Genomic DNA, 23,579 nt, shown 5'->3' on the forward strand with positions numbered 1-23,579 from the left:
AACATGGTTAGGCACATTTTAAACAATTTACACAGAAAATGCATAGAGGTTTTAAATGCACCCTTGAGCCTCCTGCACACTGGATGTTTTTCACGCTACTCTTAGGGGCGTTTAACGTTTTTTTTCCCTCTAAATGCCCCTGCCTGTTAGCCTATGTATGTCCATGCACGCATACAGCAGGTGTTTAGAGGAGTTTAGAGGCAGAAGCCCCACTGGCAGTGTGTCCAGGAGCAGTGGCGTTTTGGCAGAAAAAGCGTTTCACGCATGTAAATGCGTCTAAGCGCGTGTTAACGCATCAAACACAAGTTAATGCTAGCCGCATTTAGCGCTTAATTGATAATTCATTATAAATTATTCTGGTCAATGAAATGAATTAAGTGCTTGACGCATCTAAACATGTTACATGTCTTTACAAGTGGCAAGTGTTTTTTTCTGCCAAAACATCGCTACTGGGATGAAAGGCATCTAGGAGCAAAAACATATAGTGTGCATGAAGCCTCACACTACACTACAACAAAGCTTCCAGTTTACACATTTTCTCCAGTAAATAATGACAGTGTCTGGATTACTTTGATGGGTTCCAGCATTCTGAGATATTTTTTTGTATACCAAACTTTTTTTTTTCTCCTGGTGTAGGTGAATCATTCACCAAGTTTCACTACTGATTCACGTCTGGATAGAGAAGTAAAGGATGCCCTTCTTTTTGATACCCTTACCCTGATTAATCTCCGGGCTTGTGACAAAAAGAAGGTTATTGAGGAAGATAAGCGTAAGGTGAAGGAACGTTTACTACAACGTAATCTCCCCAAGGAGGCCAGGTGAGAATGACTGACTCTTTTCTGATGAGCATCCATAACCCTCCCACAAATTTATGAGCATCCATGACTACCTTCTACTGCCATAGACTAATAACCACCCAATAGTTTGGTAGTGTGTCTTGTATTCCTGGTTTTAAGATAAACCAGTATTATTTATAAAAAAAAAACCCTACCTATTTTTCCTAATTACACTGGATTCCAAAATATGTTCATTGGTGTTCTAAGCAAATCTGTTTCTAATTCCTAATAATTCCTTGTTTCTGCACCTTATGTTTTAAGCACACAAAACCATGTTTTTTTACTAGGAACATTTCCGTCCATCTTCCTTATACCAGCTAAGGAAGTTAGCCAATTCTGCTGTTCTCTGGTATAGGCTATGCTTTATAAATAGAAATTGTATCAGTTCTCTACATACTGTTTCAAATTAGGTATGAGCGGTGTGATTTTGCCAAACTTTATTTGCGCCAAAGCAGAAGTATAACTCATTGAGTTGCTTAGGCAATATTTGCTTGAAAAAATGGTTTTGGATTTTTTTTAAAAACATTTTCTAGAAGGTGTTAATAAAAAATCATTAAAAATAATTATGCCGCGTACACATGGTCGGACTTTTCGTCTACAAAGGTCCGACGGACGCCGACGGACTAAAGCCGGCTGACAATCCGATCGTGTGTGGGCTTCCTCAGACTTTTAGCGGACTTTTCCAGCCGCAAATCTGACGGACTTTAGATTTGAAACATGCTTCAAATCTTTATGTCGTAACTACGCCGGACCCAGAAATCCACTCGTCTGTATGCTAGTCCGACGGAAAAAACCCACCTAGGGCAGCTATTGGCTACTGGCTATCAACTTCCTTATTTTAGTCTGGTGTACATCATCACGTACGAATCTGTCGGACTTTTGTGTGATGGTATGTAGGCAAGTCCGTTCGTTGGAAAGTCTGCCGCAAGTCCGCCAAAAGTCCGCCAAAAGTCAGTCGAAAGTCGGACGGGCTGTCGGACTTTTGTAGCCGAAAAGTCCGACCGTGTGTACGCAGCATTAGAGTAATGAGGGTCTACTTTCTGGCATGGCAATATGTCCTGGGTAGTTGAATGGAGCTTTCATAAACCTCAGTAGCCTACTGCAACCATAAAAATGAACGAAAAACATTTTATTCTGACCTTCCCCATCAACGTACAGTACATAATGGTGTTGGTGTATTGAATTCCTTCCTGGTCTATAGTGTTTGTTAGTTAGCAGTGTACAAATCCTGAATGACATTTTCCATAGACATCTGTGTTTGCATTTCATATGTCTGCATATTGCTTCTGTGTGTAAAATGGTGTGTCTGCTGTCCTATTCTCACGCGTTTTGTACACACAGACGTGAGCAGCTCGAAACGTCCCAGGCTGCTTGGCTGGAACAAGTTGAGAAATATGAAGACAACCACCTGGGAGGCTATCAACGTATTTACCCACAAGGCAAAGAAGACAAATACGAGAAGTTCTTTAAACACAGCAGCTCTTTGTTTCAGGAAACGGCGGCTTCCAGGGCCAGAGAAGAGTGTGCTAGGTAATGCCTCACCCTCTTGAATCAGCATGTATTCAGATATGCCGACTTTGATACCTGATACACAACAACAGTACAACTGAGTAACTACAACAAGGAAGTAAGATCAATTAAGGGATGGATAGAAGCGATTAACTGTTAAATCACAGAGGGAATGATTCATATTGGAGGATAATATTTACAACCTCAGCATGTGTCTACAGGGGAATTATAATAGATGATGTTCAGTACTTAGAGTGGTACTAAAGGCGCAATTTTTTTTTAAAAGAAAAAAGAAGTTGTACTTACCTGCGTTCAGCTCCTCGTTCCTTCGGGTGCCTCCTGTAGCAAGCGGGGTGCTAAGGAGGCAACCATGTGTGCGCGTTCCTGCTGGGTCCTCAGCCGAGTTGTGTGCGTCCAAGCGGGGTGCTAAGGAGGCAACCATGTGTGCACGTTCCTGCTGGGTCCTCAGCCGAGTTGTGTGCGTCCATAACCACACATAGCACCAGTAGGCCACTCTTCTGCTCCCTCCTCACAGGAGCTTTTGGCTCTGCTGCCCTCAATTTCTCCTGTGAATTTAGGAAGTGAGGGGAGCAGTGCTGGATCGGTGACATAGAGCCAGGTAAGTGTAAATTGACAGATGGGGGGTAGGACAGCTAGTAAGGTGTTTTTTATCTTAATGAATGCATTAAAGTATAACTAAAGGCAAAACTTTTTTTTTTTTTTTGGATGGAGTGGAGAGGGATTAAAACACCTGTCAGTGTTGATTGCATTCTGTGCCCCTGTAGTGGCGGCCCGTCCATTAGGGGCGCCACCCCCCTAATCTATGCGCCCGACCCCTAATCTACATGCAGAGCGCCAAACGCATGGATTTCAATGTTTTTTTCTTTTTTTAAGCACATGATTAGAGCCTGGGGCTCTAATTGGCTTAAAAAAAGGGTGGCCTTGGGGCGCAGAGCACTGCTCCCTGAGCCCACCCAGTTGTGTGACATTAGCGAAATAATATTCGCTATTGTCTTCCTGCTTCTCCTCCCTGCCAGTCCGGCAGTCTTAGGACTCCCAGCCAATCGGGTCTCAGGACCCACTTCCTGTTCGGCTGGGAGGAGAAGCAACGCCTGTTTATCTGGGAGGAGAAGCAACGGCCCCGGCTCTCCCCTCGGCCTAAGGTAACGTTACTGATCGTGGCAGTCCATCTCCCGCAGGGGCGTAGGTGGGGTTTGGCACTGATAGCCGTTGTCCATCTTCTGTGGAGGGGGCAGGTTTGTTTGCCGCCCCCAAAAAATATTGAGCACCAGCCGCCACTGGTGCCCCCGTTAGGGAGATTCATCCTCTCTATTTGTCCTTTTTACCATTATCATTGAAAGTGGAAGTAAAAGAAAATCCCAAATTTTGGGTTGTCCCCAGAAAGGTAATAGAGGGGAAATCTTCCAATGGGGACACTTGTTCTGGTGACCTGGGGGCCCCAAGAAATTCCCTTAATTTGCAGAGACTTTCTCTTTCTGTTTTGGCAATGGGACAGGAAGTGAAGGTAAATCTCCCCGACCCTTCAAAGATGGCAAAAATAAACCTTACATGGGTTATAACCCTACCTTACGCTATCCAAAATGAAAGAAACAGTTATACCTATAGTTCTACTTTAAGGTAAAAAATGTTTAGACTTTAGAACCACTTTAAAATACAATCCAACTTTTGAGCCATCCTAGTCTTTACCTGATGCCTACATACACAAGGACACTTCAGTGGAGCTGTACATAGAGATATTGCTGCTTAAGTTATGTAAAAGAATACATATTTTTATGTATCAGTTAAAGCTGAACTCCAGGCAAACAGCTAACTACGCAGATGCATATAGGAGAGTTGCTTTACCTGCCAATGAATTGGTATTTCTTTCCATATAGTCCTGATATTTAAACATCACTGTCCCTTCTGGCAGGGCAGGAGACCTAATTATTCTCTGCTGCAGTTAAGTAACATTGACAGGTCTAGTCCCTCCCCCAGCCTGTGACTGGACACAGTGAAGAGAGAAGCAGTAGACTGATGAGCTCATCTCTCTGTCACTCCACTCTCTTCTCTTATCAGCATTGTCCTTGTTAGCATATGTTTAACTAGACAGAAACTTGGAGGTCTTTTGAGGCACTATACAACAAAAATATCTTTCTCACCAAAAACTGATTTTTATTTATACATTCATTATATAAGAACAACCTTACTCAAAATTTCAGCAATATTATAATTTTTAAAAACATGATTTGTTGGTTTACATCATCCATCACCAGCTTAGACCATTACAATTTAAAGGATAAGTTCACATTTTAAAAGAGAAATATGTTTTTTTTTTTTTATTGGCCAATCATACTCACCTAGGTAGATGCAGCATCAGTGCGATGCTGCATCTGTCCCCCGCTGCCTCTTCACTGAGAACCGAGCCACTGAACACCGCCGATGACTCGATTCTCTCAGATCCCCTAGTGGGGAGCTGCTGCCTGTCAGGTAGCATCTCTCCTGCTCGAATCCTCCACGCTCACTGGAGCGCTGAGCTGTGGAGAGGCGGGGAGCAGCCGTCTCAGCCGGTCACTGAGAGGCTGAGACTGCCATCAGTCCAGGCACCTGGCGGATCCAGACTTCGGGATGACGTGGTGCCTGGACTGATCTTGGTGATGTCGGCGGAGAGCGGACTTCAGACTGCTATCTGCTGAAAACGGGTCACGGGGGGGTGCAAAACGAATTACACTCCTGTGACCCAGAGGACAAGCCCAGCTAAACGAGCTCAGGCTGGACTTCTTTACCAAAAAATAATAAATGTACTGTACATTTTTTTGCAGTTAAAAAACAAACCACGGCACCAGTGATCAGCAGATTGTTGGTGCCATGCAGATCTCCTGCAGACTTGTCAGTGTATCTGTGTGTCTATACATCACATATGGGCAAGCAGATACAATCTGACAGGAAGACTCTATGGAATACCATAGCTCCACAGCACTGTGGTAGTTTATTGAAAACAACATGCTTACAGCTGCAAAGGCTGTCGGGACTTGTAGTTTTCTATTCACAGCGGACTGTGAATGAGTGACACGGGCCGGGCAGGCGAAGCCCCACTTGGCTGCGTTTTTTTTAAATTGTAACAGCTAGCGGGGGGGGGGGTTAGGAAGATCCCCGCTAGATGTCACAGCGGGGGATCGGGGGAGGCCCAGTGTTTGTAACATGTTACATCCTGAGTATTGGTGAACTTATCCTTTAAGCCGGCCATACATAGATTGAAATTCAGCTGGTTCAGCAGGGACCAGCCAAATTTAAATTCATGTATGGGCAGGCTGGTTGTACAACTTAAGTTTGATAGGCTTCTGCTGCCATTGGTCAAATTGTGAGGAGGATGGAGCAGAGGTGTGGCTTGCTGGCGTTGTATGTGTCTGTGGATGCACACAGCTTGGATCAGGGAGGCAGCACACATGGGTGTCTCCTTAGCACATGGCTAGCTAAGGAGACATCCACAGAAGAGGAGCCAGGGACAGTGGCCTTGAGACACCCAACTACAGGAGGAAAGAGACTTTTCATAAGAAACAGACTACACATAGCTGGTATGTGTGGGCCTTTTTTTATGAAATAAAAAAGAGGGCTTAGTACGAGGGGGTGCTGATAAGTACTGAGCCTTACCCAGCGAGGAAGCTGTAAATTGCAAGGTGTACTGGCCAATTTGTCTACATTCATTGGTGCAAAAATCAACTACCTATGATTTTAACTTATCTTTCATTATTCAAGTCCAAAATGAACATGGCAGCACCTCCAGAAAAATTCAATGTGGAAGAGCATAGGACCATAATCAAGTTCCTGTTTCTCCAAGGGAAAGGTGGGAAGCAGATCCATGATAAAATGTCACAAACTTTGGGTGACAGTTGCCCTTTATATGCAACAGTTGAACATTGGGTTGCCAATTTTGAAACTGGCCATTTCGGTGTTGAAAGTGAGAAACCCAGTGGAAGGCCTGTTTCTGTCTCCGTGCCTAAAAATGTGAAAGCCATCCATGACATGATCATGGAGTACAGCCGAATATCAGCCAAAAGTATTGCTACATATCTGGGAATATCAGGTGAGAGAGTTGGTGCCATTATCTACAATGACTTGGAAATGAGAAAGCTTGCAGCAAAGTGGATCCCAAAACTTTTGACTTTTGCAGGCACAGAGACAGAAACAGGCCTTCCACTGGGTTTCTCACTTTCAACACCGAAATGGCCAGTTTTAAAATTGACAACCCAGTGTTGCATATGAAGGGCCACTGTCACCCAAAGTTTGTGACATTTCATCATGGATCTGCTTCTCACCTTTCCCTTGGAGAAACAGGAAGTTATTATGGTCCTATGCTCTTCTACATTAAATTTTTTCTGGAGGTGCTGCCATGTTTAATTTGGACCTGTAAAAGAAGGGTAAGTTAAAATCATAGGTAGTTGATTTTTGCATCATTGAATATAGACTAATTGGCCAGTACACCCTGCAATTTACAGCTTCTTTGCTCAATTTTTTCTGGGTAAGGTTCAATACTTATCAGCACCCCCTCCTATCACTTTAAAGGGGTTGTAAACCCTCGTGTTTTTTCACCTTAATGCATCTTATGCATTAAGGTGAAAAAACTTCTAACAGTGAACGTCCCCCTAGCCCCCCCCCCCCCCCCCCATTTTACTCAACTGAGCCCATTCGTTTCCTCGGCGGAGACGCGTTCTACCTCTCTGGCCGGGGTTCTCGGCTCTTGATTGGATAGATTGATAGCAGCACAGCCATTGGCTCCCGCTGCTGTCAATCAAATCCATTGACGTGGGCACCAGCGGGCAGGGCCAAGTCTGGCATTCTGTGTCTATGGACGCAAATGATGGATTCGAGAGCGTGCCCGCAAGGTAACCCCGTGAGAGAGCGCTTCTCCTAGGGGGTTTTCCCGATGCGAGGAGGAGCCGCGAGCGCCGTTGGGGGTTCCCAGAAGAGGAGGATCGGGGGCACACTGTGCAAAACGAACTGCACAGTGGAGGTAAGTATGATATGTTTGTTATTTAAAAAATAAAAAAATAAGGTTTACAACCCCTTTAAGTTTGCCTGTTGTTTCTCTCTGGAGTTCAGCTTTAACACAGTCTGTAATACTTAAAGTGGAGGGCCACCCTAAAATAGAAAAAAGCATGAAAAATCTTTAAAAAAATAAAAAAAAACATTAAAAAAAAAAAAAATTTTAAACTTACCTGAACCCTTGTTGCTAGGCAGTCTTCCTAATCTGCCTCTTCCTATTCCGCGGTGTGTTCCGCTCCTAGCTGAGCGGCCCCGTTGCCTTCTGGGAACTGTGTGTGTTCCCAGAAAACCACGGGACCATTCACAGATCGCCACGCCGCTCGCACGTGCGCAGTAGGAAACTGGCAAAGAAGCCGCAAGGCTCCACTGCCTGTTTCCCTTACTTAGGATGGCGGTGCCGGGACCCGAGAGCCAAGGGACGGGTCGGCCTCGGGCGGCCGACATCGCGGGCACCCAGGACTGGTAAGCTTACTTATTTAAAGTCAGTGTTTGTAGCTGCTGACTTTTAAAAAAAAATTATAGTGGCCAGAATCCCGCTTTAAATTACCAACCAGGCTAGAATATTATTATTTTTATAGAATGTGTTGTAAAGACAGAATTTTGTTGACTTTAATTGCAAAACTCTAATTAGGCTGTCAGCCTACCCAAAATGAAACAAGAATTAGCCCACGTTCACATTTGTCCGTTTTGACATGCGATTTGACATATTGCCGGCAACGGCACCGTCCGAATCAGTGCAACACCAACTTTGTGGCACTACACTGATTCCCAAAAGTAGTTCCTGTACTACTTTTGGCGACTTCGGGGGCGATTTGAATAGAGATCTGTGCATGAACCCACACAGATGTCTGTCAAATCACCCCCAAAGTTGGACTGCATTGCCAGTTTAAAATTGTGCGAGTTCAGCACGATTTCAAACCCGTCCTCAATGTGAACCTGGGCTAAACGCAGTTTGTGAAAGTTGTGTAAGAGTGCTGGCTGTTTACAACTTAAGCTGGCCATAAATTCAGCCAGTTCGACAGGGACGTGATGAATTTTGATCCATGTGTGGCTGTCCCTGTTCAACAGAAGTCAATCATCAACTTCTGTTGAAAAGGTTTGTTGGAAAATTTTTGTCGATCGGTGAACAGTCCCACTGTCAGAATACATGTCTTGGGGGGGGGGGGGGGGGGGGGGATTTTCCTCCCTCCACCTTTTTTGTGTGGATGGAGGAATCTGTTAGCTTTTTTGTTTAGCCAAGTATTTATAGTAATTCTGGCCTTGTACTTGTGTCACTAAAGCCGTGTAAACACGACCAGACTTTTCGTCCAGACTGGTCCGACGGAACGAATCCGTCGGACAATCCGACCGTGTGTGGGCTTCAGCGGACTTTTTCTGTCGAAAATCAGACGGACTTTAGATTTGAAACATGTTTCAAATCTTTCCAACGGACTCGAGTCCGGTCAAAAAATCTGTTGATCTGTATGCTAGTCCGACGGACAAAAAAGGACGCAAGGGCAGCTATTGGCTACTGGCTATGAACTTCCTTATTCTAGTCCCTTCATACGTCATCACGTTCAAACCAACGGACTTTTGAACGGACTTTAGTCCGTTCGTGTATGGGCAAGTCCAGTCGTTCGAAAGTCCGTCGTAACTCCGTCGAAAGTCCGTCGGAAAGACCATCAGACCTTTGATGCTGAAAAGTCCGCTCGTTTGTACGCGGCATTAAACATTCATGGGTGGTAAACTGCAGCATTGTGCTTATTGTTGATATTAAGTTGCTATTAGTTACAAGTTACCGCAGGTAGTGATGCCAAGGTTATGTAGTCATGGTGGTTCCAATGGTTGAATCTTCTGTAGTGCACACGTATCTATGGCTCTTTTCTTTCTTCATCAACTAAATTACTGTTTCCGTTGACCATTGGTACAAATGAAACAGTAATATACCCAATGAGAAGCAACTCATACGCCATTCATCAGCTCTTTATGAGCTTTGGTATGCTGTATTTTGTACTATTATGGTGATGTTTGCACCAACATTATTTTAAACATTTCAATAAACTTTGTTAACTTTTTATTCATTATTCTGTTCATTGGAAGTCTGCCCATAAAGTCCAATAGTACTGGGGGGTACCTTTTTGTCCTTCTACACAATTATTAGGGATGTTGGCAACTCATATTTAAAGGTATCCATGGTGGTTTCTCCTTCTCCAAACAGTACTATACAATTACAATATACAGGGTCCACCCATGCATTGCCATGCTATTTTGAATACTAAATGAGTCTTCATTATCGAAGTACTGACCTTCACTTGTGAAAGCACAAGCACCCTTGGATTGTAACAGACCTACTTAGTCTTTTTTTCCATCCCTGTCCTTCTCATATTATCTATACTATTGCTTCATTAAAATCCGTAAACATTTCCATTACAGGCAGCAGTTGGAAGAACTTCGACTTAAACAAGAGCAGAAAGAACTGCCCAGTGGAAAGAAGAAGAAAGACAGCAAGGACACCTTACAAGGGGAGTCAGCAGGAGAAAAGCCTGTGAAATACAAGGTGACGAGGAGGCCATCCGTCCGCACTGGATGTAGAACAGCAGAGAGAAAGGTGCAGTGAACATCTGATACTGGCATATTGTATTCTATAATGGCTAGTTAGAAAGCGAATGTATTTGACCAGGCTAATGTAATCTGCAGGGCGTTAGAGGATCCCAGTGTGTCCTGTAATAAAATACGATAGTAATTCCAGTTCCAGATTATTGGTAAACAGATAGGCTCAGCAGAAAATCTACCTATGGAATGGCACCAAATAATCCAACATAAGTCTTGCATCAGCATGGGTTTGTTCAGTGCATTAAACATGTAGGGTCAGAAAATATGTACATGGATTATTATGCTACAATTGTTCTAAATGACAGTTGTTCAGTAGTCAAATCTCATAACCAACATCAATGGTTAACGTAATTTTTAAAATGTACCATTGTTTTTGACTCATTTTAATCATAGCCATACCCTTCCCACTTTTAAATAGTGGTGCCAATATTTTAAGCGCTTCTATAGATAATTTGGTTGTTTATAGGCAATAACTGATTGAATGTGATATGTCAGCTGGCTTGGTCACAAAGCTTTTCCATCAGGTTAGAAAATTTGGTTAAAAGAGAAGTATGGGGTTTAACCACTTGCTGACCATGCACTGTAGCTTTACTGCTACAGTGTGGGCCGGCTGTGCAGAATCACATATATATACAGTACGTGATTCTACTTTTCCGGGCAGGGGGCACGTGCGCTCATGGCCGACGCGCTGGCTGTGTTGTGATTAGTCACAGCACAAGCTGATCAGCAGGTGCAAGCCAATGGATGACCGTGGGCACCTGCTGATCGACGAGGAGAAAGACAGGACAGAGCTCTGCCTATGTAAACAAGGCAGAGCTCTGTCCTGTCAGCGGGGATGTGCTGGTTTTTGTTTCCCTGCAAAGCAGGGAATTAAAACCGTCACATCCTTTAGTAAAAGCCCCTCACAGCACACACATAACCCAATACCGGAAGTGATGTCAGCTTGGGAGCTGACCACCACCTCCTCCCTCCTGGCCGATGCCATTCCCACCTCCTCCTCCCAGTGGCGTCGCTAGGGGCCGCTGGGCTGCCTGTCCTAATAGCCCACCAGCCTTGTCTCCTTGCTGCACACCTCTCTCCTCCAGCTCTGACTCCCGGCCCCACAGAGCGCTGCATCCAGGCTCTCCCTGGCTGGATGCTGAGGCAGAAACGGGGGGGGGCTCTGAATATGACACTGTACGGCGGTATCCTGTTTTACTGAGCAGCGGAGCTCTTTGCCTCCTCTGTGTGCTGTCCGGTCAGCTCCTCTCCCGTGAGAGACAAAAGATACAGCGGTACCCTGTTGTACTGAGCAGCGGAGCTTTTTCCCTCCTCTGTGTGCTGTCCGGCCAGCTCCTCTCCCACGAGAGACAGAAGATACGCCCTGCTCTCCATGACCAGATCTATGGGGGTGCTCCCTACATTTCAGTTGTGGCCCCCCACCATGGATATTGTGGCCGCTGAGCTTCTCCCCAATCTCTGCACCCAAGGCTGGGACAAGAGGCGGAGGACAGGAGAAGTGTCAGCGGCAGAGAGGAGAGAGCTGGGAGGAGGTGCGGGCTCCCTCCCATCCTGTTAGTGGGGCGCTACTCTATAAAGCGGAAGGACATCTCTTGTACCATGTCTGCAGTCTCTGACTGTCTCCTGTACAATGCCTGCAGTCTCTGACTGTCTCCTGTACCATGCCTGCAGTCTCTGACTGTCTCCTGCACCATGCCTGCAGTCTCTCACTGTCTCCTGTACCATGTCTGCAGTCTCTGTCTCCTGTACTATATCTGCAGTCTCTGTCTCCTGTACCATGTCTGCAGTCTCTGTCTCCTGTACATGTCTGCAGTCACTTTCTCCTGTACCATGTCTTCAGTCTCTGACTGTCTTCTGTACCATGCCTGCAGTCTCTGTCTCCTGTACCATGCCTGCAGTCTCTGTCTCCTGTACATGTCTGCAGTCACTTTCTCCTGTACCATGTCTTCAGTCTCTGACTGTCTTCTGTACCATGCCTGCAGTCTCTGTCTCCTGTACCATGCCTGCAGTCACTATTGTCACTTCTGCCTTTTGCCTCCTCTTTCCCTCCATCAGCTGACACCTCTGCCCCCATGTCCCCCAATAACCCTCCTATCCCCATCCTCCTCCCCCCCAACAATCACAGCATTTTCCATCTCAACCCTCCCACCTCACAATCCCTATTTTACCCCACCTTCAACTGCCTTGCCCTCACTTACCACTCTACTCCCCCCTCCCCAGCCAACTCCCTAACCCCCCCCCCCCCCCAAACCACCCCTCTACCTACTCTTCCTAGGCGATAGGCTCTACCTAATCTTCCTAGGCGGTATCAGTAATTAGTATCGGCGAGTACTTGAAAAAAAGTATCGGTACTCGTAGTTAAAAAAATGGTATCGATGCATCCCTACTGATCACTGAATAAGTGTCACTGATTCCCACAAAGTGTCATACTGTTTACCACACTATCGCAGTCCCACTATAAGTCGCTGATCACCACCATTACTAGCAAATTTTAAATTCCAGTATATATACCATAGTTTGTAGATGCTACAATGTTTGCTTAAACCAATCAATATGTAGCAGAATACATATTGGCCTTAATTTTTGAAGACCTGTGATGTGTCCCAGAAGATTGCCGAGAGGGAGGGCCCGCCTAGGGGGAGAGGAGGAGTTGCCTAGGCAGCCCGTAGTCGGAAGTAGGAAGTGGGACAGGAAGTCCCACTCAAAACTAGTCACCCACTCCCCCAAATGTAGCATGTAAGGGCGCGAGGAGTGCTTAAAGCGGAACTTCAACTTTTGGGTGGAAGTTCCACTTGGGTGTAAGTCGTATTGAAGTTGCACCAAGTTTTTGGTATGCTTCAAGCATACCAAAAACAAATATGTTCTATTTTGCAACCTACCAATCCAAAGATGAGGTAGCTGCATTTGTTTTTGGTTTTTTTTCATGCTTTTTCCCCATATTTTTTACCTGGTAATGCTGCAAATAACACCCTTACTGTCCCTGGGTGGCTACACTTCTCCATAGTATCTATGGGGGCAGCCATGGTTATCACAAAGGCTGGACTGTCTGCCTTTGTTCATCTTCGTTACATGATGGATGGGTGGAACTAGTAGTTTACAAAAGAGGGATACCATTCTTCATGCTGTCTTTTCAGCTTACAGGAAGTGACAAGAACACTGGCATTTCTAGCATTATTTATTTTATTTATTGATGACAGGTACTTATATAACGTCGTCAATTTACGCAACGCTTTACATATATATTATTCATTCACATCAGTCCCTGCCCTCAAGGACCTTACAATCTAAGGTCCCTAACTCACGTTCATACATACACATACATATTTGGACAGGAGCCAATTAACCTACCAGCATGTCATTTCTGTACTTGCTAAAAATGTTCTTAGTCTGAAAAAATATTAACTAATGCAGCCAACACATCTAAGGACCGATAAGCTGCAATATCTTACATTTTTGTTTTTAGGTTTAGATACACTTTCAGGGCCAGCACTATTGTAGCTTTATGTGATTGATTAATAAAGTTTTATTCTGTAAAATATCCATCAGAATTTTCATTGTGTTCATGATACTGTACTAGTTCTGTAAGTGAATATTGACTTTCTTTGCCTAGACCCAGGAGATGAAAATAGACTCCATGAAACCAGTGGATATTAATGAACGAGAGGAGATTGAGAGGCTGCAGGGTCTTCAGCAGAGAGAGAAGCTTATCAGAAGCCTTGGTATAGTGGATGCGTTGTATAACCTGTTCGGCACTATGGAGCCCAAAACCCATGACCTCAAGCCACATGACTACAGTCTCCTAGATGCTCAAACAAGAAATCAAGTATGAAATAAGTACCTATGACGTAAGAATGCAATGGGCTCCTCACAAAATGACTCCAATAAAATTATTTACAATGTAAGACCCATAGCTCAGTGTCACAGACACAGACACTAGCTATTATTTAATGAAGGTACTATTATGTCCTCTACATGTCATTTCTGGTTTCTGTTTGGTGAAGACCATACAAATGTGATTTAACATAAAAAAAAGTCAAATGATGGCTTTGGTTTTCATAGTGTGGTGAGCTCTGGTAGACATACACCATATTACCAAAAGAATTGTGACGCCTGCCATTACACGCCCATGAACTTTAATGGCATTCCAGTCTTAGTTCGTAGGGTTTAATTTTGAGTTAGTCCACCCTTTGCAGCTATAACAGCTTCAAGTCTTCTGGGAAGGCTGTCCACAAGGTTTAGCAGTGTGTCTATGAGAATGTTTGAACATTCTTCCAGAAGCGCATTTGTGAGGTCAGGCACTAATGTTAGATGAGAAAGCCTGGCTCGCATTCTTCGCTCTAGTTCATCCCAAAGGTGTTCTATCGGTTTAGGTCAGGACTCTGTGCAGGCCAGTCAAGTTTCCCCAACCCAAACTCGCTCATCCATGTCTTTATGGACCTTGCTTTGTGCACTGGGCCAAATCATTTGGTGGAGGGGTGATTATGGTGTGGTGGTTGCTTTTCAGGGGTTGGGCTTGGCCCCTTAGTTCCAGTGATGGGAACTCTTAAGGCGTCAGCATGCCAAGACATTTTGGAAAATTTCATGGCCCCAACTTTGTGGGAACAGTTTGGGGATGGCCCCTTCCTGTTCCAACGTGACTGCACACCAGTGCACAAAGCAAGTGAACCCTACGGACTAAGACTGGGATACCATTAAAGTTCATTTGCGTGTAAAGGCAGGTGCCCCAATACTTTTGGTAATATAGTGTAAGTTCATGTAAAATCCTTAGGCTGGCCATACATGATCAGTTTTTTCTACTTCAGCAAATGAGCTGAACAAAAAATAAAATAACAGATTCCTCCATTGCCCCTGCTGGGACATTGTATTCTGATAGCAGCTCCTGCCATTGTCAGAATATACTGATCGGTGGCTGCAGCTCATTGGTTGCAGCAGCTGATTTTCGGAAAATGATTAAGAAATTGACTTCTGCAGAGAGGGGAAGGCCGCATACTGAGGGAAATCTGATCAGTTATGGTCAGCTTGAAACCATAAAAAATATGGTGGATGTTTGTGATTTTCACTTTTTTTTTAATTCTCTATTTAGAAGGTTTGTATCCACAAAGAACAGTAATAATTACGGCGTAAAGTAGGCGTGATAATTCACTGATCGAAAAATGTTTTCTTCAAAATCAGAAATTGGTAACAGTGGGGTACGTCACGCTATGTTATGGTATGTACAGTGCTGTGAAAAAGTATTTGCCCCCTTCCTGATTTTTTTTCTATTCTTTTGCATATTTGTCACACTTAAATGATTCAGATTGTCAAACAAAATTTTAATATTACACAAAGATAACCCAAGTAAATACAAAATGCAGTTTTTAAATGATTTCATTTTTTAAGGGAAAAAAGCTGTCCAAACCTGCCTGGCCATGTGTGAAAAACTAATTGCCCCCTAAACCTAATAACTGGTAGTGCCACCCTTGGTGGCAACAGCTGCAATAAAGTGTTTGCGATAACTGGCAATGAGGCTTTCATATCCCTGTGGAGGAAGTTTGGCCCACTCTTCTTTGCAGAATTGTTTTTTTGGCAGGTCGTCCAGGTCCTGAAGCTACAAAGCAGCTCCAGACCATCACACTACCACCACCATGTTTGACTGTTGGTATGATGTTCTTTTTATGAAATGCTATGTTAGTTTTACGCCAGATGTTTTACGCTTTCCAAAAAGTTCAAATTTTTGTCTCATCAGTCTACAGAACATTTGCCCCAAAGTCTTGGGAATAATCAAGCTGTTTTTTTTGGCAAATGTGAGAGGAGCCTTTGTGTTCTTTTTGGTCAGCAGTGGCTTTCACCTTGGAACTTTCCAATAAGTGCCATTTTTGCCCAGTCTTTCTTATTATTGAATCATGAACACTGACCTGAGGCAAGTGAGGCCTGCAGTTCTTTAGATATTGTTCTGGGTTCTTTTATGACCTCCTGGATGAGTCGTCGTCGTTCTCTTGGAGTAAGTTTGGTAGGCCGGACACTCCCGGGAAGGTTCACCATTGTTCCAGGTTTTCTCCATTTGTGGATAATGGATCTCACTGAGGTTTGCTGGAGTCCCAAAACCTTAGAAATCACTTTGTAACCCTTTCCTAAAAACTGCATTTTGTATTTACTCCAGTTATCTTTGTGTAATGTTAGAGCTTGTTTGATGACCCGAATCATTGAAGTGTGAGAAATATGCAAACAAATAAAAAAGTCAGGAATGGGGCAAATACTTTTTTCACAGCACTGTATATTAGCCTAACTGTCAGAACTGGAGCTTGCCAAATAATTTTTGGAGTATTTTTCTATGGTAGGATTTGGGAGAGGAGGAAAGGGGAGGTGAAAAAAGGGGTGGCTAGGAGAAAAGAAAAAAAAAGGGGGTGGGGGGGCGGCCACAGAGGAAGGCCGCTGGGGTAGAGATTATGAGTTTGTGGAATACGAAGATTGTAAATATTCTAGTGTAGAGTGCGTATTCACTAGAATAACGGAATAGGTCCCAGTGCATCCATCTGGCTTTGTGTTTCTCAGTTTTATCTTGGAGTGCAGCAGTCATGTCTTCCATTTTTTGAATGTCATTTACTCTGACAAACCATTGTGGTATGGTTGGGGGAGATTGCTGTTTCCACATGCTGGGGATGGCGATTTGCACAATTTGATGGTCACAAACTTGACATGACTTTGCAAAGTACTTCTTTGGATACAGTTAACACAGGCTTAGCATTTATTGTAATTTGAATCACAATTATTATATATATATTTTTTTCAATACTTTATTTTAGAGAACACACAGGTAGAACAGATATCTCAACATAGGCATAACTATAATGATACATGTACATGGAAAGGTCAGCACAGCAAAAAATCCATAGGATACAGATCAATATGTAAAATAGTGACCCAGAATACCAGATACTAGGGAGTCTCTGTACCCCGCGTGGCATTTTACATGGTAGATATACTACAAATATTTAAGAAAAAACAGAGAAAGCAAGACCCATAGGGAGGAAAAGGATCCAGTCATACCGCCGATCTGACAAGACCGTGAGACCACCCAGGGCACATGCCAATTTAATTCAACAGAGTTTTGTACTCCTCAGAGTAGACAAATTTGTGCCAGTAGAACCACTTTTTAAGGAATTTTTCCCAGAGGCCCTTTTCCGTGGCCACGAAGTCCTCCATCTCATTCATTTCAGCTACTTTTTTCAACCAGACGGCTAAAGACAGTGCCTGCGTCTGCTTCCAAAACAGCGGAATACAGCCCCTCATCGCTGTAATCAAGAAGGGTACAATGGAACGTCTGTAAATCTTACTCTAAAACCGTCGGTGGTGCAGAAGGAAAAGTGCAGGATCTTTCAGTAGTTCATGATCAGTGAATTTTTGAGTTATATGATGGACCTCTGTCTGTAGACTGAAGTAGGCGGCACGACCAGAAGATGTGAAGAAGAGAGCCAGAGTCCTCTCCACACCTCCAACAAAGGTCCGAGCATCGGGGAACATCCTATGAATTTTTACAGGTGTATGAAAGCATTGCTATTTCAGCATAATTCTGGCCCCATGGAGTTTGCAAACCACACATCCAAGTAGCATCCAAGTTTCATCACATAAACGCAGTGCAAGTCGGATCAAAATCTCATTGCAGAAGTGTGAACCAAACCTAAATGTCAATGAAACCGATTATCTGCTATGGACAAACCTTTTCTCCCTATTATTGTATAATTATTTCCATTAGCTCACTGCTTTCATTAGGCTTTAATATTATTATTATTATTACTACAATTAAATCAACTTGACAAGTGTTTTGTTCAGTGGTTTCAACATCTGGACTAGTTCTTAGACATAGTGTAAGGGTTAAATCTGCTTAGACCTGGACAATCAGTGAGAAATCAGTGAGCTCTGGAAGCATTCAATGCACAAGACAAAATAGCCGTTTCAATGAATGCTTAGTTTTAATGGTAAGGGTTGTACCTTTATACAAAATATGGACAAAGAATATTGCACAATTAAAAGAGAAAGGAGGGAGGGAGGAAGGACAAAGTTCATCACATGAGACATAGCATTTCAGACATAATTTAAACTATTTAATGCTGACGTTTTATAATTACAGATACATTGAATAAGCTTGAACTATATATATATATATATATATATATATATATATATATATATATATATATATATATATATATATAAAGGATATATGTGTGTGTATATATATATATATATATATATATATATATATATATATATATATATATATATATATATATAAAGGATAAAAATCAGGCACATTGAAATTAACATTCCTGCCTGTCGGAACCAAGAGAAAAATTGAACCCCAAAAAAATTACCGAAACTTCCTAGTCCCTTAAAGGGGTTCCACCCATCTTTGGTAATAGCTCTAACTTCAGCTTTGAGGTTTGACACCTCCTTTCAGTGTTTATCAATTATATCATAATAATCGGGTATTTCAATACTGGTATTATGAATCCATGTGCAGCACTCATAGTCCTCCGTTACTTTCACAGAGTCTAGTCAGAGCAGTACTTATGGATTTGATAGCTACTTTGTGCATATCTAGTTGTTTACGAATAGCCCTTTATTCAATACTTCACAGTTTGATGTCTACAGAATTCCCTAAAATAAAGATATTCCTCTGTCAGCTATTTTAAAGTTTTAGTCCTGTTAACTCTCTTTCTCACCCTTCACATAGTAAATGCAATACTTGCTATTAGTTTTAATACAATCTGTAAACTTTTGTTTCTTGCAGACTCAAGGCCTGATAATGTGTCAGGATACAGAAGGAAACATGTCCTATGTCCCAGTTTCCTGCCTGGGAGGTGCAATCACAGAGACTGTAACTCGAGCCAGTGCCACATCCAACCATATTAATTTCGGGCCTCCAGTAAATTTTCCAAGTTTTCTTGGTATAGGGGCACCACCTCCAACACATTATGCATCAAGGAGATATGCACATCCAAAAACTTTAACCTGGAATGGATTTCAAACAATACGAGCAACAGCGACTCTTAATGAACTTAACTCTTTTGCCAAGCCATTGAAAAGTGGAGGCCATAATAGACTAACAAGTGCCAAAGCAAAGATAGAGCAAAGTAAGTATTTAAATAATGACCAAGCCTAAATACATGTCATTCATCTTAATAAATACATATATTAATTTAAAGCACTAAAAGTGGTTCTAAAGGCAGAAGTTTTCTTATCGTACATCACGGGACACAGAGCCATAGTAGTTACTATGTGGGTTATAGGCCACCTTCAGGTGATGGACACTGGCACACCCTAAGACAAGAAGTCCACTCCCTATATAACCCCTCCCACTACTGGGAGTATCTCAGTTTTTTCGCCAGTGTCTAAGGTGTTGGTCACGAGTGAGGATGTGCTGAGCTCCACGGGAACAATCCTTGCTGGGGCTAGCTATGCAGCTGGATCTATTTAAAGTGTCTTTTAGGCCAAATTGAATGGTACCTGGGCCTCGTGTCCGAAGAAACAAGGTTTTGCCTGTAATGCTTCTCTTTTTAGAGAGCTGGACCCCTGGATCCAGTACTTTTGGTATTAAGGCCATAAAGTTTTACTGGCGGGGTGCTATTACAGGTCCTACAGGTCTGTTGGTTTTTACCACAGAAAACCCTGCGGCGTGAAAGGTACGTGGCGTTTTCTAAGAAATTCTTGAATTTTCTTATGAAATGTCTCCTTTGCTTAGTAAATGGTGTCACCACTGGGAGCTGTATAGAGCACGTACCTTCTCATGCTTCCTCAATAGATCATGCTGTGTCTGGAGCAGCAGGCTTCTTTTTCTCCAGCTAGCAGGCAGACCTCCGGTAAGTCTGGGGGGGTTTTCCTCTTCACCAGACACCCCCCACCTGGGCTGTACTCTCCCCCTCTTCACGAGGTGAGCGTTAAAAGAGAGCAAAAAAAAACGATAAGCACACCGCCTCTACTCGGCGGCGACTTCCAGGCCCCCTCCTCCTCATTCCTCCCTCACAGAACAATCCTGTAGGATCAGAGGCCCGCGCTTGTGCAGGAAAACTCTTTTTTAAAAAAAAGAGGAGGGGAGCTGAATGCGACGGAGGGGGCGGGACTTAGCGCTGCGTTGCCATCCTCCAACGTCCTGCGCGGGATGTGTTTTTTTAAAAGCTCAATTTTTACTGCTGCAAGCTGACGGAGGGACACAAGAGCAAAGAGGGGTATGAAAGAGGTTTGGTGACACAGGCATTTTCCTATTGCTCAAGCAGTGGATGCGTTCCTTCTGGTAGTACCTCTGCTTTATGCATCAGACTATGGTCGGAGGGGGGGGTAAAAACACCTCAAAGGGCTATAGAAATACTTCTACAGCCACAAAAAAGCCTAGAACCATCTAAAAAAAGATGGCATCCTCCCCTGAGAGTGAAATGGCTGGTCAGAATGAGCCATCAGGGCCGTCGGGTGTTGCAGCTGCTCTTAACACTGCAGCCCCTGTATATATTACTGAAGAAGTTTTTTTCCTCAACCATTTTAGGCTTGGAACAAAAGATTGATGCGTTAATCTCATCCCAGAGTGGGACTAAGCAACGACAGGTCCCCTTCCATTACCCAGGACCCTCAAACTGAGGAACAGGGGGCGAGAGATGACGAATTTCTCTCAGGGGACCAGGAAGAAGCTGATGACTCCTCTTCTGAAGATTCTAATACGGGAGGATCAGGTTCACAATCTGAAAGATTGTTGGTACAATCTCTCACTGAATTGGTCCACTCCACATTTTTGCTGCCAGTAGCGGAGTCAGTTGATGAGCCCACGTCTTGTTTGGGTTCGCTAAAGTCTCCCCAAGCTATTCATGCTTTTCCTATCCATTCATTGCTAAAAAAAAACTTATGTATTCTGAGTGGGAGCACCCAGATAAACAGTTTTTTCCCTCCAAAAACGTTATCAACACTTTATCCTATGGAGGAAGAGTTTAATAAGAAATGGGGGATTCCAGCAACTGACGCTGCTATATCCTCTGTAAATAAAAACCCGGCTTGTCCGGTAGACAATGCTCATATGCTGAGGGATTCAATGGATAAGAAGTTGGAATTCCTATTTAAAAACAATATTTCTCTGGCAGGTTCAGTGGTTCAGCCTGCGCTGACAGCGATAGGTGTATGTCAGTTAATAAGAGACCAGTTTAAACAAGTGCTCAAGATTATTCCTGATCAGCAGGCCCAAGATTTGTCCGGGATACCAGGTGCGTTATGTTTTACAATAGACGCTATGAGAGATTCTATTCTCCAGGCTTCACGACTTATGCTCAGGCTAGTGCATGTGCGTAGAGTTCTATGGTTGAAAAATTGGTCAGCCGAAGTGCCATGCAAAAAGCTCTTGGCTAGTTTTCCATTTCGTGGTGAACAGATGTTTAGGAACGATCTGGATAAATACATCCAAAGAATTTCTCATGGAAAAAGTTCCCTGTTACCAGTTAAGAAGAGGTTTAAGCGTTTTCCTTTTAAACAAGCTTCTTCTCCAGTGCCAGGAGCATCAGCCTCAGCCTCCAGGCAGTCACAACAGCCTCCAACGTCAAGTTCAAGAGGTAAACCTCAGGGTAAACCCCAGGGACAAAAGAGGACCTGGGGAAGGAAACCCACGAAACAAGTTACTAAAACCTCCTTCTGAAGGGGCGCCCCCGCTCGCTCGAGTGGGGGAAAGACTTCTGCAGTTCTCAAGGGTCTGGCAGGAAAAGTGCCAAGACAAATGTGGCTATTGAGGGTGGCTTCCTCAATATCTCTAGGATACAAACTAGAGTTCTGAGAGTTCCCGTCTCCTCGTTTTCTCAGATCAAATGTTCCCAGAGATCCAGAAAAAAATAAGTCTCTCTTGCTGTCTTTGAACCATCTCTTGTCTCAAAAGGTGATATTGGTGGTCCCCATGGAAGAGCGAGGGTTAGGGTTTTATTCAAACCTTTTCATGGTACCAAAACCAAACAGGGATGTCAGACCTAGTTTAGATCTCAAAGATCTAAACCGGTTTTTGAATATCCGCTCTTTTTGCATGGAGTCAATCCGATCAATGGTCTCAATTCTGCAAGGTGGAGAACTTCTAGCGTCAATTGACATCAAGGATGCTTACTTCCATGTACCTATTTTTCCCGCTCACCAGAAATATCTACGCTTTGAGATAGAAAATCTTCATTTTCAGTTTGTAGCTCTGCCTTTTGGTCTAGCTACTGCACCTCGAGTGTTTACAAAAGTCATGGCTCCCCTTTTAGCCAGATTAAGGGATCAGGGTATAACGATGCTAGCTTACTTAGACACCTAAACAATAAATAATAATTGTGCTAATATTAACCTATTAATATTGCACAGTGTACCATCAATATGTGAATATTATGAAATGATGAACCGTAGGAATAAAGTGAAAATGTATATAAATAACCTTCTGTGAAACTAAACTAAACTAATTAACACATATGTATCATAATCCACACCAAAGTCTCTATCAATATATTTGCGGGACTAGATAATCAAGCCTTAATGAGTGGTTCATCCAGAAAATTCCACTGCTGATTTCTATGGATAGATTTCCAGCTTTCAGCAGGCTTCCAAAACATGAAAGACAGTTCTTGTGTGCACTGGCAGTGGATGAGGATTTCCCAGCGAAACAAGACCATTGTGCAGGTAATGTAACGAAGTAATCCCTATGCAGTTAGGGTGAACCTCACTCACACTTCCACGTAGATAAGATCGCATGTGAAATGATCAGCTGCATAAAGCGTATCGCTGGGAACTCCTCATCCACCACCAGTGCACACAAGAACTGTCTTTCATGTTTTGGAAGCCTGCTGAAAGCTGGAAATCTATTCATAGGAATCGGCAGTGGAATTTTCTGACACTCATTAAGGCTTGATTATCTAGTCCCGCAAATATATTGATAGAGACTTTGGTGTGCACAAAGTGGATTATGGTACATATGTGTTAATTAGTTTAGTTTATTTTCACAGAAGGGTATATATATATTATATACATTATTCACTTTATTCCTACGATTCACCATTTCATAATATTCACATATTGATGGTACACTGTGCAATATTAATAGGTTAATATTAGCGCAATTATTATTTAATTTTTTGATTATTTTTGTGCATCAGTTCACTCATTTAATTGCAGCTATATTACTTAGGTGTCTTTTAATATTTTTTCTCACATAATTTATATAATTTTATCCACATCAGCGCTTAAGTATTTTTTCACAATTTACTTAGACATCTACATCTACTCTTGATAGATCAGTCGGTAGCCCACTTAAACCAGAGTTTGGTCTACAGTCAGCTACCTGGAATACCTAGGTTGGATTCTCAACCTAGAGAAATCTTCCTTAAAACCATCAAGGAGATTGGAATACTTGGGTCTGATCATAGACACAGCTCAGAGGAGGGTGTTTTTGCCCCAGGCAAAGATCAGTTCCATAAAGGAACTGATTCAGGTGGTCAAAGCTAAGAAGAATCCTTCTATTCGACTTTGCATGAGATTGTTGGGAAAGATGGTGGCTTCATTCGAGGCCGTTCCTTATGCTCAGTTTCATTCGAGACTGCTGCAAAACAGTATCCTATCAACTTGGAACAAGAAGGT

At 43.1% G+C, this 23,579-nt stretch overlaps 1 protein-coding gene across 5 annotated transcripts in view; it reads left to right on the forward strand.

Moving 5' to 3' along the window:
• TTLL13 (tubulin tyrosine ligase like 13) overlaps window positions 1-23,579 on the forward strand; it is an 85,474-nt gene that overhangs the window by 50,167 nt on the left and 11,728 nt on the right. For all 5 annotated transcript variants that reach the window (XM_073618493.1, XM_073618492.1, XM_073618491.1 and 2 more), the window contains 5 exons: window positions 637-818; window positions 2,178-2,366; window positions 9,798-9,972; window positions 13,588-13,800; window positions 18,748-19,090. In XM_073618493.1, coding sequence (XP_073474594.1) covers window positions 637-818; window positions 2,178-2,366; window positions 9,798-9,972; window positions 13,588-13,800; window positions 18,748-19,090 — 1,102 coding nt within the window. The remainder of the gene's footprint in view (window positions 1-636; window positions 819-2,177; window positions 2,367-9,797; window positions 9,973-13,587; window positions 13,801-18,747; window positions 19,091-23,579) is intronic.

This window comes from Aquarana catesbeiana, linkage group LG03, assembly GCF_042186555.1.
Source record: "Aquarana catesbeiana isolate 2022-GZ linkage group LG03, ASM4218655v1, whole genome shotgun sequence".
Taxonomy (NCBI): Eukaryota; Metazoa; Chordata; class Amphibia; order Anura; family Ranidae; genus Aquarana; species Aquarana catesbeiana.